Source organism: Podarcis melisellensis, assembly GCF_964234715.1.
Source record: "Podarcis melisellensis genome assembly, chromosome: 1".
NCBI classification, from domain to species: Eukaryota; Metazoa; Chordata; class Lepidosauria; order Squamata; family Lacertidae; genus Podarcis; species Podarcis melisellensis.
In genome coordinates, this window is record NC_138528.1 from 48,119,622 (window position 1) to 48,136,870 (window position 17,249).

At 40.0% G+C, this 17,249-nt stretch overlaps 1 protein-coding gene across 20 annotated transcripts in view; it reads right to left on the reverse strand.

The window, feature by feature from the left end:
- GPHN (gephyrin) overlaps positions 1–17,249 on the reverse strand; it is a 238,719-nt gene that overhangs the window by 75,965 nt on the left and 145,505 nt on the right. For all 20 annotated transcript variants that reach the window (XM_081901116.1, XM_081901113.1, XM_081901109.1 and 17 more), the window contains one exon: positions 11,390–11,524. In XM_081901116.1, the coding sequence (XP_081757242.1) occupies positions 11,390–11,524 (135 nt within the window). The remainder of the gene's footprint in view (positions 1–11,389; positions 11,525–17,249) is intronic.

Genomic DNA, 17,249 nt, shown 5'->3' on the forward strand with positions numbered 1-17,249 from the left:
TTGCAAAAAATGAGCTGACACTATTTGATGTCATCCAATAATAGATAGTCTTAAAAGGTAACTCATTTTGACAATATGGAAGATTCCAATTGGTTCAAAGTAAAGTGCACATTTTCAGACAGAGTAAAAGACTGGGCAGATCTCTTGTCATTTGGCTGGCTAACAAGTAGTTAGCTGCAGACGCTGGTCATCCAACAGGTCAATAGGACATAAGACTATCTCTCTAACCTTGAGCTAGAGCAGGCCTTTCCAAACTTTTCATGTTGGTGACACACTTTTTATCATTTCGCGACACAGCATCATTTCGCGACACAGTAAATCAATTTTACTAGCAAGTCAGAGGTTTCCAGCCCTGGGAGGAGCATGGGGAGCGTTTGTGCGACAAACCTACACACTGCAGCCGACACGCTAATGTGTCGCAAACGCACAGTTTGGAAAGCCCTGAGCTGGAGGCTTAATATTTCTGTGCCTTAATTCCCCATTTATTAAAATGGCATATTGCGCAAGTGTTTTGATTAGAAATTCATAGAATGCATACAAGTGTAAGCAGAAAAGATATAAGAGAAAATGAGAAACCCACAAGTGAAAAGGCTTGTTGCAATATTTTCTTCTCAAAAAGGAATTCAGACACTATGTTTGCTAAGCACCTAGGTCAGAGAAATAAAACAGGCGAAACTATATAACAGGAAAAGTGGAAGTCAGGTAACATAATAAAGCAGATAACAAAATGCAGTGGGTTGGAATAATAAACAACGGGGAGTGAAAAGCAAAGAAAGAGGAAAAAGATCATACAACAAGAGCTAAGGGCGGGGGGGCGGTAAATGAAGTAAAGGAGTTTTTATATAGGCTCCAAAATACAGGCAATAGCATTGGAGGTTCAACATTACAGAAGATACAGACATCAACATCAATTCAAAATATTGAAAGAAAGTCTAAAGATTGCATTCCTAAAAGTACCTAACTAATCAATTTCTCTTACATTAAATAATGGGAATAATTCCTCCAATAGGAGCTGAATTATTAACAAAAAGGAAATGTACAGCAAGTCAAGTATTATTATTTTTTTGAACACAATAATCTAAAAATGCCATGTTTTTCTACTATTTTATCTTCTTTGAAATGATTTTAAACTTGTTACTGCTATATAGCAATTTTTGAAACTGTTATGATGTTTCACTGTATTGCACAATCAAGAACAAATATAGTGCACAGGGCTTCCAGTGCTGAGGCACAGGGACATTTTTGGCTGGGATCCAAAATATACCTTTTCTGCTTGCGCATGCGCAGAATTCTGCCTCATTGTATTGCAGACTGAGGGAGGTGATGAATAGATAACTCCAACCTGGTTTCCTAGAATCTAGCAACTGGGAAAGCAGTTTCCAGGAGGATTTGAAGAAGAGAAACAGCGAGCAGTGAAAGTTTATAACACTCCACTCCTTCTCCCTGTTTTATCTCTGCTTTAAATCCTCTACTAATACAGGGAAAATTTGACTGAGAGAAAAGTAAGGAAAAGTCATGATTCGATAGGATTGAAGGAAACCGTCAGACATGCACTATTGTTTCATAAGCAGCTCTGAAGTGAACGGAAAGCAAGCATGTCTGTGAGAATGTGTATTTTATTCTACAGATGTCTTGGGAGTCAGTTTGCACAGCCCAAGAAATACAAATAGGCAACTGATGGTGAATATGCAGCAGAATATATTTCTGAGAGCAGCCTCAAGCGTCACAAGTATTTGGAAGTAAAAGTTTTCACAGGTTTTTGGCTAACAGGGCTGTACCTGTAAGCTCAAACATTTGGTGAAGAAATTTAGGACTATAGAAAAATTAAGAAGCACCCTGCATACAGTGGTAGTTAATAACAATGAATTAGACATATCTCAAGTGCTCAAAATTTTGAGCTAAACACTCTTTATCATCTTTGAAAAAAATGAGCAACCAAAACTTTGTGAATATTTATCACACTTTTGCAAAAAGTTGTATGAATCTATTGAGGCATATGATGTCTGGAATGGAGTAGAAAATACCCTTCCTGAAGGAGTAGTTTTTTATTCAACAACTCCTTCTGTAAAATGCTCCCCCCACCCCAAAAAAATCCTTTGGAAAAATGAAGGCTATGGCCTGTGAAGTTTTGTTTTTTTGTTATGTGAAGTCCAAAACAAACAAGAAGGTTCAGAGAAAGAGAGACTGTTGAAGGTATCCTAAATGATGACTCAGGGTAGCTATTTGTTATAGTTCTTTTAGTGCCAATGGTTTTGGAGCTGTTTGTGGCAGGCAATTTGTACATAGCGTAGCTCCAGGATGGGGGTTAGAGTGTCTTCATCTGTATCTAAACTAGATGAAGTATGTAGATGAGTTTTGTGGTCAGAGAATGATCAACCTATACAAACATATAAATATTGAGCTATATTAATATTGATACCATGGGGGTAAGGAAAGCCATGAATCTAAATAAAACTGCTAGTACATGAATGCTAGCAATGGATAAGAAAGCCTCAAACATATGGCCAAGCTTTAAAAACTGTCAAGAAGTAATTTTAATGGAAGTAACCACTTGGAAAATAATTCTAGAAAAAAAATTAGTATAGAATCTCTGGTTTATTAAGTTAGAAACTGATCTTTCTCAAAGAGAGCAAACACTGTTATGCTATGTCATAAATTATAAGTATATTTTAATCATTAAGAAATTTAATGTTTTGTTATGCCACCCACGCATTTCTACTACCTCATACCCTCCAACATTTCTCCAATGAAAATAGGGACATCCCATTCCATAATGATAATTTTACTATTTATAACCCACAAATCTTACTGGGTTGCCCCAGCCACTCTGGGCAGCTTCCAACATATATAAAAACATAATAAAACATTAAACATAAAATAACTTCCCTATACAGGATTGCCTTCAGCATGCTCGGGGGGTGGATAACTCCATACCCTCTAACATTTCTCCAATGAAAATAGGGACATCCTAAGGAAAAGTGGGACATTCCAGGATTAAATCAGAAACCGGGATGGCTTCTCTAAATCAGGGATGTCCCTGGAAAATAGGGACTCTTGACGGGTTTACTATCTCCATTCCAAGACATAAAAATGGTGTTATAGTTCAGTTTTCATTAAAAAATAATTACACTGAAAGGAAAACTTCTGAAAGGAGACACAGGTATGCAGAAGTTAAAGGCAGACTTCTGAAAACTAAAGGGACAATATGCATTCTCATAATTCTGATACAGTCAGACTTCATTAAGTCTCAATGACTTAAGTGTGCCCATTCTAAGCCAGCAGCAGTCAATAACATGGCTTACTGACACAGTGGGCTGCTGGAGCTTACTGAGAGGGAGAGGGGAGGAGCTTGGCCCAGTTCAGCATGTGGCAGCAGGAATATCAGACTGCCTCTGCCATCATGCACCACACCCTCTCGGTAAGTGTCAGTGACCCACTGTGCCTGGAGGGTAATGGTGCCCCACTGGCGCTGCCTCCCTGGTCACTACTGCTCCAAGCATAACTAAGTCTGCACCCATTCCATGAGCCCTTATCAAAATTAAGTAAATGACACATAAATCCTATTGAAATCAGTATCACATCAGGTGATTTCATATTATAGATGATCAACCATTTTTAATCATATGGCTAGGCAGTCATAATCAAGTATACATCTCTACTGCCAGCATTTCCCATCAAATTTGTGCACACTTTGGACACCTGTTCCAAGTTCTCAGATATAAAACAGGAAGAAAATGAAGTACAATAGTTGAAAACGTTTTTAGGGAATGTGAAACACAACCCACACTTTCTATCTATTCAATTATATCTATTCAATCTATTCAATTTAAAACAGAAAACAATTTATTTGTCAGAAAAAAGATTCAAAGAAGTATGTATGTTAAAAGATTACTTAGTTGGTTTTGTGCTTCTAGATCAAAGTTCTAAAATAACCTATAAAAAAACCCAATTTCTATTTATTATGCTTTAATATAAAATGAAATATAGCATTATTCATGTATATAAAACATTAGGCTTTCCATATTATAGCTATGGAAATCTATTACCTGTAAAACAAAATTATTTTAGAAATTCTTTAAAATATTCATATACATATTTCCCTGCACTCAAATCAGTTAATATATAACAAACACAAGAACAATAATTAAGCATACAACGCAAAGCTCAATAAAACTTAACAGCAATCAAATAAATCCAAAACTGCCTGTAAATGCCTCAACAGTCCAAAGCCTTCCAAAATAAATACGGTAAGTGTTCTGTTTTGTGCAAGCTGTAGAGAATAGTTTGGGATAAATTTCTCTCTCAAAATACTAGCAATGAAGCAGAATTTTTGGAAGATTCAGGACAGACAAAAGAAAGAAATTCCCTCCACAAGACGTAGTGGTGGCCACCAATATGGATTATTTTAGACTAATTTATGGAGGATAATACTACTATAATAATATCTAGTCATGACAGCTATGTTCTACCTCCATTGTTGGACACAGTATGCCTCCTGAATACCAGTACAGGTCTGAAAAGAATTTTCAAGGACCCCAATAATGTTTGCAGGATTCAGGCTCTGAGTTAAGCTCAACAAAGGTTTCTACCTCATATAGTGAAGCCATGTACAGGGCCCAATTTACTGTACCCAGAATGGAGGCTCAGAATAGGCAAGACACTCTTTTAAGTACATTATTTCCAGTGTGTGAAAATCTTAAGAAAACTACACTTTAGCATCATACAATTATGTGTGGAAGCTCACAGGCAGTCAGTGCAGCTGCCACCGACCTGGTTGGATGCTTTTGCCTCCCAAAATTTATCAAAAAGCAATCTGCAGCATTTTGTGCAAGCCATAACGCCAGAATTGTCTTCAAGGACAGCCCCACGTAAAGCACATTGCAGCAGTCAATCATAGAGGTTATGAAAGCATACATCTATGGATGTAGCATGGTATAGAAATTTAATAAATAATAATAAAAAAACAATAATAAAAGGTAAGCATGGTCAGATCCTGGATCTCAAAAAAGGGACACATATACCTAATAAAAGTCTATATTTATTTAGTTAGACTGTGAGATTACTGAGTAAGATGTGCCTGCAGAGTGTTGCAGAGTTAAAATCATTTGTAGAGCAGTATGTGCAAAATATAACAGCATGGATTTTTTTAAATCTGACTGCTGGATGGCCCAATGTTGAAGCAACACTTTTTCTCCATTTTAACACGGTCATTTGTAGTCATCTCACAGTGGTGACCCACATAGAAGTCAGCCTGTTTAATGCATGTAATCCCTTTTAAATCTCAGTTACCTAATGGTAAGGTAGGTCAATACCATGATGCACACATGGATTTATGACTTGAAGAGAATGTAGGGGTAGCCAATGTGGTGCTTCCTGATGCCTATGGCCTTATACTCCCATCAGTCCCAGTTGGCATGGCTAATGGTCAGGGATGAAAAATAAATAAAGAAGAGTAGTAACAACACAAGATAAGTAAGATGTTATATATCCATTTTTGTAAACTTAATGATTATATTATATTGACAAAATCTTAAGTTGCCCTTCTGAAACAGAAGAGCACCTCCCATTCATGGAAGGAATGTGACCCAGATGAGGCTCCCTCTTGCTCTCAGTGATGGTGGGGACTGGGGAGGTGATTTTCATTGGTTACCTCTTCCTCCTGCTGCCCCCCACCTCCCATACTGATCTGGAGCATCCCCAACACTAGAGCAGAATCTTAAGGGGCTACGGGGGAATTGGCAAAATCTCCCTTCCTCCTAACAGCAACATACCAAGTGGAGATCTGCTAATGAGAACATAGGAACCAAGTCATAATGTTTAGATACGGAGAGATGAATCTCAGATATCCAAAATGGGTGATTGGAAGAAAAATACTAGTCTAGATAGCCAACGTAGAATCAAAAGAAGTAATGAAAAAGGGGCAAAAATGTTCTATCAGTCAGCTTTAGTCAATCCCTACTGGTTCAAGGTAAGTGCAAAAGAAAGGAGAGTTGTAAAAAATACCTTTGGAGCCTTAAAAATGCCTGCTACTTAATATGCAGTAAAAACATTGTTATTACAAAGTAAAGGACATGGGTTTATATAGTTTAGCGTCACAAAACTAATACCAAAGGGAAAGAACAAAGTAGCAAACACTCCCTGATTACCAAAATATGCTAGGAGGGATGGCCTTAAAAAACACAACCGCCCCTAGCTCTGAGCATGTTCTGATAGGTCTTCTAAATCTACTCTGAGACAGACCTACTAATGTTGTGCTATGGCTGTATGCTAATTTTTGTGTTCTGATTGGTGGGACTGCCATCATGACAACAGGAGGAGGCTGGAACCTGTAAAACTGCTGAGGCTACTAAGAAAATACATTTTTAAAACTCGGTTCCTCTGCCTGGAGATGAATGGGAGAAACCTCCTGGCCAATGCAATAGTCTGGATCAGGCATGACTGAACAGTGGAGAGAGCTGACTGCCCAGAGAACGGGAGACTGGCAGAAATGTCTCCAGGGAGTTCCTCTAAGTTGAAATGAAATTTTGGGCAAAACTACTGTATATGTATTAGGCGCAGGTGGCGCTGTGGGTTAAACCACAGAGCCTAGGACTTGCCGATCAGAAGGTCGGCGGTTCGAATCCCCACGACGGGGTGAGCTCCTGTTGCTCGGTCCCAGCTCCTGCCAACCTAGCAGTTCGAAAGCACGTCAAAGTGCAAGTAGATAAATAGGTACTGCTCCGGCGGGAAGGTAAATGGCATTTCCGTGCGCTACTCTGGTTCGCCAGAAGCGGCTTAGTCATGCTGGCCACATGACCTGGAGCTGTACGCCAGTTCCCTCAGCCAATAAAGCGAGATGAGCGCCGCAACCCCAGAGCTGGCCACGACTGGACCTAATGGTCAGGGGTCCCTTTACCTTTACCTTACTGTATATGTAAAAAACAAAACAAAAAGCTTTTGCCTTTTATTTTTTAACTGGGTTTTTGCTTCCATAAGCAGCGTTGTAATCCTAGGGTCAGATTATTCTTCAGGGGATGAGGCTGAGGATTTGGAGTTGGAATTGCCCTCAGGGCCAGTGGCCCTGGATGTACATATTAAACCAGAAGCACTTGTACAAGAGGAGCACATTGTGCCAGTACCTCCTGGGCCTGAGGAGGTTGTATTGCCCTCCTTGAACAGCAGTTCAGAAGCTTCAGTAGAGCCATTGCCTCTTCTGCTCCACTGGAGTCAATAGCTGCTAAGACGAGTTGGGTCCCTTCATATTCAGAGAATTTCATGGAAAGCAGAACTAGCGACTGTGGCACAGCTCCAGCTCCTATTTAAGGCTCTTGTCTTTTTTATGTTTTTTATGACAGAATATGTTTTTTTCTGTCAGTCTGCACTTTTTATGGTCATGCCTATTGCCCCTTAAAACACGTTAATGTCTAAATGTTCAGCTGTCGTCTGCCAACTGATGTATTTTCCTTTTTAGCAAGAATTCTCTGTATCTTTGGGTTATTTTACAAGACTTCACTATTTATTATATTTACCAAATATCTTAAATTTTCAATAGTTCATCATGAGAAAAGATAAAATGGTTTGACCAAAATAGTTTAGTTAACAAGAAATTGGATTAGAAAGCACAAAGTCTCTGCACCATTTTTAGCAGATTGCTTCTCAGTAACCTGTCCAGTTTTTTGCACAGAGGTCACATTGCCTGGTGTAGGGGGAGGAGCAATTGACAAGAGATGTGTGAATAACAAAGGATATATTTTTTACAAAGACTAAAATCTTTGACCTAGTTAGTGATTATCATTTTCAAACTCCGCTCCTCATTTTATATCTAAAATTAGGATAGCAGCAGGATGAGAAATTTAATCTTTAGCAAATTAAATTCCCCATCATGCTCTCTGAAATAAGAATTAGATATAGCCTTTGGCTAGATAAGTAAGCCATAGTACAAATATTTAACAGTAAAGAAAGAGACTTAGTCATAATGAACATTATTCCCCATTTTATTTTCCCCAGTCTTACTGAAGAATAGCTATACTCACATAAAACTGGTGCAATGAAATGGAAAGCAAGACACTTTGTCGGAAATGCTTAACCCTTCAAAGCCTGCTACAATTTCCCCCTGTTTTTGGTTACCATTGCCAGCAATTCTAGTTTAGATTTCATGCTATTATATTTATCAGGGTGTATTTCAAAGATGTCGGGCAAATGCAATTTCAACGAGTTCAACCTAACAAGTCAAAGTGATCTCAGGGCTAGTTTATACACGGAAGCTGTCTGCTTTCCGTTGCTCCATACAATTCTTCCCAATCAACCCTTGAGTGTGAAATTGAAGAGAGATACAACAGCATGTACAGAGCTGCAGACAGATACAGCCAGCAGTGGTAAGCAGCGATTTCTCTGAGAATACTTGCTGGACAAAAACCTGACATGATAGTGAAAATTACTGCCTTCTACTGCTGGCTATATGTATTTAGAGCTCAGGTCACAGTGACATTTCTCCATGTGCTTCTGTACCAGGGACAATCAAGATAGATTGTACAAAAGGGAAAAGTGGGGAGGGAGAAGCATCCTGTTTGCATGAGTGAGCTGGCCGATACACTACTAATGACCTAGCTACTACAATAAGCAAAAAACAAAAACCCCAAAATATATTAAATTCACCTATCAAAATTAACAAGAGATTTCTCTTAAAAGCAGTCATTTTTTTAAATATCATGGGATGCCAAAAAGATAAAATATCACATACGTGTGTGTGTAATGTATATATATGTGTGTGTGTGTGTGTGCGTGCGTGCGCTACATCATAGCTGTAACATCCCTGAGGCTCTGTACCCAGCACACTCCCTTAAATCCACCTCTGAATCTGTGTATGTGTATAGATATATATAGATATAATATAGATATATGTGTGTGTGTTTATGCTAAAACTTTAACATTTACTCAGAATGCAGCTTTAATTAGGTTACAAGTATCTCTCCAAGATGTAATTTTGAAAACAGCATAGTGCATTAAATTATAAACAAGATAGAATTTCGTAAAGAAATCATGAAGCAGTTTTCCAGCACTCCTGATTAAATTTTACTATACAGGTTTTTTCTGAAAAGAGTAATGAAACCGGTAAAAAAGTTCCAGACATTTGAAATCTAATAATTTTCCTCTGACATATAAAGTGGACACTATTTAAATTTCACTTAACAAGATAGAACCTGAAAAAATCCTAAACTATCCAGTCCAAATTCAGTATGAGCAGGAAGGAAGGAATGTTCTAGCATTCAAACAATGCTTAATGGAATTCTCAAGTGCATGATTTCTCTAACTTACACTCTACTGTCACAAAAATCAAGCAGTACATCATCACAACATTGGTTCACTTGGTAGTATTAACGTATGTCAGGAAGTAAGTTAGCCTATCTGTAGCAATAGCAGGATAATTCAGAGTTTATTTAACAATAATAGTTACAACGTGCTAGAGCTTTTCAACGGATAAAAAATAACAATCCCAAACTTTTCTGAACAATCCAAATGTTGGCATTGAAGGGTTTGTTTTTTCTCAATAGTCTAAAAATAATTGAAACCTGGAAGGTTTCAATCACCTTTTATTAGATACTGGTAAAGAGAAGGCATTGCCCCCAGACACACCGTGCTGATATAGTAAGATATAAAATGTTCTATAAAGTATTCACTGCTCTAACTCAGTGAATAACAGAACCCTTGAGTCATGGATCTTCTTGCACCAAAGGCTAAATGCAATCTGTGCATCTCCTTTCCCTTTCCCCAGCATAATAGGTTAGAAGTCAACACAGGGCTTCTGATAGCAGATAGCCACTTGTAATTCTCCAAGCTGTCCAATCCAGCACTGCTATTTGGCTTGGGCATGCACATGTGGTTACAGGTGGCTCTGGAAACTTTTGGAAGTGGCTGGTGAGCAGTAAGGGACATAAAGATTTAGAGATTGCTAGGAAATTAGAGGGAAAGGAAAACTGGAACCATGTGGTATCAAAAATTGTGGGATCTTAGGTCATTGGTACTACATGCTCTGCATGTAGAAAGTTCAAGGCTGAATATCCAGCTTCTCCAGCTGAAAAACTTCAGTGTATCTCTGCACAGCAACAATTGACAAAAGGAATTTGAAACATTAAAATTCTGCTTAAACTCAGCTTCTAAAAATGGCACCTTTTGTATCAACATGTTTTTCTACACAGAGAAATTAAGGCACAGACCTCAAGAACTGAGCCTATAGTTTTTACTTATCTTGTTCACTCAAGTTTAATAAACTTCCAAGTTTCCCCCCAATAACAGTATTTCAAAGTATGTCTCAGTTTATTTTGAACCCCGCTGATGAAAGAAACAAATTCAAGTGCAATTTAAAGTTCCAACAAGATTCTTTAGGAAACCCATTTTATATTGTCCACCAATTCCTCTAATCTGTTTTAACATAGACATGCAATCAGTATTAAATGCCAGAACATTGAAACAAAGATAAGTCAGTGGCTGGATATGTTACTATAACTTGCTGATACAAAATAAATAATTTCGGTAAAAAAAGTTAACTGCCAGACACTTGCAATCATTTTAAGAATCTGGGAACCACAATCAATTAGATAAGATGGATTACTTTTTACCATTTCCTTTATTAAACACTGCAATATTGAACAAGTCAGAAAGAAAGCTTTTTGATATGATATGTACCAATTGAATACAGATGAGGAATTCACTTGCTAAAATAAATTATATATTTACTGCTCTTGCTAGTTGCCGAACTTTGCTACAAATATATCACACATTGAGTGTTATACCAAACATATTGGATCACCTGCATAAGTAAAACCAGTCTGAAATAATACCTAAAATACTGACTAGTAGTCTAAAAGGTTGGCATTAAAACTTTCTTTCTATGTAATTTAGAATTTCCAAAGAGAAGGCAGCAAGTATCCAAGTTAAATAAACATTGTTTGGCTTGAAAGTGTTTTAAATATGCTAAGATGATGCTGAGGCAGAGAAATGCCACAGATCAAGAAGTCACAAATGTTTTTGCAGAAAGCATACTATTAGTCTAGTTCTACTGATTCAGGGGCAGGGTTAACTGCACTTTCCTGGGGGAATAAAACACTGTAAGGGATTCATGACTAGTATTGCAATAGAGAACAGACAAGCACTTTTAGATATAAGAAACTTTTGCATAGAATTGCAGGCTTAACGGCAGTGGTTCAAAAGAACAGCAGCCATTTAGTCTAAGAACTTTCATACCCTCTTTCTTCTTCCACACTATTGCTTGGACAGCAATGCATGTACAAGTGAACTATCTTTCACACATTTATCAGTCTCCACAGAGTAAGTTTCCATGCGAGCAGCAGAAGGCATTTATCAACCAGACAAATCACACATCCCATGAGTATTGGACAGGCACAGTACTTACTTTTGGTGTTGGGCAGGAAGCAGTGGAGAGGCGAGAGGTGGCCTGTGCACGAGGAGATTCTGAAGGGGTAGTGCTAAGTGAGGCCGTGTCTCGTGGAAGCACCTGAACACCACGAGATATGATGGAATCTGGAATCTAAGCATAAAAATAAATTTAGTTAATTTCACACTGCATTATAAAATGGCTCAATATCAAAATATTTATATTCAAAATAGACTATAGTGCCAGCTTGAATAAAATATTGCGGGGGCCCAGGTAAGCCTCACCTTGAATAATCAATCACATGATGCAGTGGACACACATCATTCAAATCACAACTCCCCATCAACTTGGGGAGCCCCAGCCCCCTCAAAACTTTCATGGGGGGGGGAGCGAAGCCCCCATGGCACCTAGGAGTTGGCTCCTATGGAGCAGATTATCATTTTCCTCCCTCCTGGTAATCAGGGTGGCGGGGACTAGACAGTCTTGGGGTTAGGGCTCGCATCCTCTCCGACACAAATGCCTGCTCATAGGGCTCAAAGCCCCCTTTGTTGACACCAGTCATCTCTGAGTATATTTCTATATGAATTAAAGAAAAATGGTAGCATGTTGCCCAAAGAATTTTGAGGGAGTGAGAAGTTACCCCGAGGAGAGCTAATGGGTAGAGAAGCATCATGCTGAACTTGAGAGTGGAGCTTGAACAATAAGCTTCTGGTTCTTCAACTCTTCAAAAATATTTATGAGCCATTTCTTTACAGTGCATTTGCGATCCCTTCTTAATTTAATTTTTAATTTAATATTTACAACCTGTCTTCACCCCCTTTTAGAATAGAATAGCCTTTTTAGAATCTAATATAATGATAATTATATAGTTTTCAGCATTAGTATTAGTACTAATTAGTACCATCAGTACCAGGAGAAGAAGTAGAAGTCCTTAACCAGGATCTGGAGGTAGTAAAGGACTGAATGTTTGCAAAAAACTGAAGCTCAATCCATAAAGAAAGGAAGTGCTATGGGTGGATGGTTCCCACGTCCAGAAGCTGGCAGAATAACCAGTTCTTAATGAGGATCCACTCCCCTTGAAGGTGCAGATGTGCAGTTTGAAGGTACTTCTGGACTCATCATTGACACTTTTGAGAGACTTGGTGACACCTATACCCAACTTTGGCTAACACACCAGACATTTGTAAATAGGGATCTCCTGGCTATGGTTACTTGTACTCTGAGAACCTCCAAGCTAGACTATTGCAATGGTCTAGCATTTAAGAAGGGATCAAAAGGATCAAAAGAAAAAACACACACCCAACGTTCTCCATTCAGGAGTACACTAGAAATAGTTACAAGCACAGATGGAAAAGAAATGAAAGCACTGAGGAAGCAATGAGCATGGAAAGGGGAACTGCCGAAAGTGATGATCAATCCACCCACCAAAAAACATCAAAACAAATTGTCTGTGACTTTGCATGGAGCAGTTTGGAGCTCAGTTTCACCAAATCAAACTATCCCCATATAGGGTAAACTGAAATTTACAGGGAGAAGGCATAGAGATTGATGTTGTTTGAGGATAACATCACATATACTACACATATTAAATGTAAATCCAAGCAAGCTACAAATACACTAAACTCTGATGCAGGCAAGCCCATAGTCTTGCCCTTGCGGAAATCAGCAAGCAGTCCCTCTGTATGAAGCCTCAGAAGCACAGCATCCCCCCCCCCACTTGAACAGGATAATGGTATCCTTCTCCCATGAAACAGCAATGGGAAGAAGCAGAGTCCTTGGAGGAGAAAGGAAAGACTAACAGGTGTGACCAATGGACTCCATACTGATCAGTCAGGGACTCTGAAGGGCAACAGGGGTTCCCATACTAGGCAATGAACATTGCTGGTATATTTCTGTGCAATTCAGGGGTTCAGAAGTAGGGAAAGCTGCTTTCAATAGCAGTTTCTCTCTTAATTTTGGTGGGCAGAGGAGGGGGGCAGTGGCGCCGGGTATAGGGGGTGCAAGGGGCTTCAGCCCCCTCAATATTTTTAAGCAAGGGGCTGATCCCCCCATTGAGGGGGCTGCCATCCCCTAATGTCTCTGGATGATTTTTTGCCCTCTGCACCCCCACAGCAATTGCCAAAAAATTGTGGGTGAGAGATACAAACCAAGGAATTAGGGTCATCTAGTCCAACCCCCTACAATGCAGAAACATTGACATGATTTTTGCCAATTTCTCCATCCTTCTGCAGACCTCAGTGTCACTTCCCATGCTGTTCCAGAAGGTCTCCTGCACTTTATGGAAAATATTTTTGAGGGGCACAGTGGGCTGAAGGAATAATTGAAAAAAGCCCCCACCTGTAGGAACACCCAATTAGTGGAATTCTGCTGCAGGCAAGGCTGGAACCAAGCCAGTAGTATTCAGATCCTAAAAGCACCTTTGTTTGTAAACAATTCCATTGTTCAAAATGCATTTAGCCAGGGATTTCTGATTCATATGTTAATATCTAAAGAAATGAAGTTAGTGAAAAATGAATTTAGTAAATGGATTTCTTCTTATTTCTTCTATTTTTGCTCTCAGTATTCTGATTCTCTGAGGAAATATTCCAATGATTTTGAGTTAGCTGACTAAATCTTCTACAGGTTCCTTATGGATGCTTGTGAAAACCAGATAGTAAGGGCACATTTTTATATTTTCCCTAGGCTACTCCACAGTATTGAGCAGCTCAGAGAGGTAAACTCACATAGCTAGTTTTCTCAATTTCCCTTAAGAATACAAAAACCCTATTAGACTTTTATAAGTTTGTTAAATTATTCCATTTTTGCCACTTATATTTGTAGAAATGCTTACATTTGAAGCTAAAATCATATCTACATGTGGCCATTACTGATTTTTTTAAGTTACAGATAGGTAGCCGTGTTGGTCTGCCATAGTCAAAACAAAAAAATTCCTTCCAGTAGCACCTTAAAGACCAACTAAGTTAGTTCTTCGTGTGAGCTTTCGTGTGCATGCACACTTCTTCTTCTTCTTCTTTTAAAATTCCAAATTTCAGTTTTACCATCATTCTGAGAATAAGGCTACTTTTATTAATGAGATTTTAGAAAGAAAGCCAAGTAAGTGACCAGCAACAGTAGAATATGTCTGATAACAGAGGAAGAAATTAGCACAATGAAATTAACAGTGACCCACTCAAAAGGGAAGCACTGTTTAAGCCTTAGGGCATGAAAATAAGGCACCCGTTTAATACAAGTGAATGGAGATGAAGACACACTAAGACGTTTGCTCTATAGAAGCAAATGACATACTTCAGGATGAAAGCCTTCAAAATGGTCAATTAGGTCATGAAAGAAACTGGTGTCTTCCCTATTTCTCTTATGGGATGCTCCCCACTTTTTCAGGAGTTGGTAGAGTGATTCTGCCCAGGATGATAAGCTGCTCACATCTCTCTCTTTTCAGCTCCACTTCACTGCTTCCTCTCTGTTCCATTAAGGTATATATTCTAGGATAATGTACCACTGAGTTTTCAAGTCACAAGTTTATTGCCCAGTAAATACTAGTGAGATGGCTAGCACAAACACTGAGGAAGAAAACCATCTGCAAAAAACAGATGGTGGCAGCACCAGCTGCATGACTTCAAAATAATTTTTAGAGCATGCATGGGGAAAGACTCTCCTCCCTGAAAGAGAGGGGAGTGGTTGTGGACGGGAGCCCGAACACCGCTCCTAGCAGGGGGCGTTGCCCCCTGCCTCCTGCTCACCTGGCTGGCACTCACGCCCCCCCCGGTGGCCGTCCAACCAGGTGCCACGGGGGGGGGGCGTGTCCAGCGGCCTTTATGCTGCAGTGCCAGCCTTTCCCCGGCCTCATTTCTCTTTGTCATCCTGTGCAAGTCACCCACCCTCCACTCCCTTTGAGCTAGGGCTTAGGTCATTGGCCTTGCTATGGACCTTAGGTTGGTCGCCCCGGTTGCCCGGGGGGCCTGGTAGGAGTTTTTCCATTTGGCATTAGGCTTTTGGGTTTTTTCGCCTACCTCGTAGCAATCGTCACAACTTTTTGGTGGTATTGGTGGGTAGGTTAGGCATTGGAATAATGTGTTGTGGTGTGTCGAAGTGCTAGGTGTGGCCATCGCCTATGCCTTCAATGTCTAGGGGTATTCCATTAAAGGAATCTGGCGGTCGTGTAATCTGTCCGAAACCTGCTTGGCGGGAGGCCATGGCACGACCCTCGGTGACATCAGGGGTGAGCCTATAGTTGGATTAGCATCAACAGGTGATGAACCCCTGGTGAATAAACCCACTTGTTTCGCGATCCAATGCCTAAGCCAATACCTTTTCATTGCTGTAATCAATAAAGTTGTGGCCTTTTCTAGCCCATTAACCTTATATCACGTGTCCCTGTGTCTTCATTTTACTTCGCGGGGGTCGGGTCCTCAAACCACAACCTCTAGCCAACAGCTCAAATTTGGCTTTATTTTGGCTGTTTCTCCTGAAACCACACACACTGCTCTCATACACACACACTGATGTCATATGATATCAGATGTGAGGCAGGTAAAGCCATAGCTGCAAATTAAGAGCTCCAGAGCGCTTGAAATATGGCACCAAAGGGAGCTCCTGAAGGAAGAATATCCTTGCTTAAAGTCTTGCTTTTAAGCAATAAAGTTTGCAGCTATGGTTTAAATAATTCAAGCTGGGGCTGCAAAGCAAGAATCAGGAGCACACGCTGAAGTTTAATCACTTGAGTCATATGATGTCATTAGTGTATGGTTAGTATCAAATAAAATAAAAACTAACCTGCAGTATCATCAACATCATCATCACATCATCACAATCTTATCTCCATACCAGTGTTGGATTATTGGGGAGAGGGGAGTATCTCTGGTGGGGGACACATTGTGCTCCTTCTGGGGTAGTTTGTCCACCTTTGGTCTCTACCCCGCACTCAGCTCTCACCAGTGGCTCCTAGAAGCTGTCAGCATGCAACAGTGGCCACTCCCTGGGAAACAGCTTCAACTGGCCAGCTAAACCAGGTGAGGGTAGTCAATAGGTCCCAAACCCTCACTGAGTTAAGGACTTCCCTGCATATGAATACTAGCTCTGGCAGATTGAGTGGACAAGACCAATAGTGGGTTCAACGGTCAAGAAGGCAGTTACTGCACATGCTGTTGTAGAGGGAAGTGAGGGGCAGATGGGGTTTGCCAATCTGGGAAGCTAGCCCATCTAGGAGAAGAAAAACACTGATCCTAAAGCTCTGCTGCCTTGCAGCTATACTCATTCATGATAAAGGCTTTGTTTTGGGAGTAAACCCTAAGGAAACTTCCATGCTTGTTGTGGGACATCTTTGCGAAAAGACAAGGCTAAGGAGTAAATGCTACACAAATATGGAGTCCCTAAGATGGTTGGATGGCATCTTGTATGCCTCCTTCCGGCAACTCCTGCAGCCCACTTTCCTTGGTGCTCAATGAGGCTGAAAGTGGGGTCTTGTCATCTAGGCAGCCCAGGACTTCCATACACACTGCCCAGGCTTGTGTCCTAGATAGGTCACTTTGGTGCTGCTAACGCAGCAAAAACAATGCAGGAGGAAACAGTTATGAGCTACTGGTCTCTACAGTCACAGCAGGCGCTGTAATTCTTTAGCGGTTTGATTTCAGTCCCAGAGGCGCACTCTATTGTCTCTTGAGACAGATGGATGCCAACAACATCTGAGGATCACAGGGCGGTTTACAATATAAAAGCACAAAACTACATACCATAGTAACAAACAAAAAGAATACCATGCCAGTTTAAAAGGCCTTTGATGGTTTTATCAGCCAAAGGCCTAGGAGAAGATGAAAGCTTTTGCCTGGCGCCTAAAGATATGTAACGGAAGTGTCAGGCAAGCCTCCCTGGGGAGAGCATTACA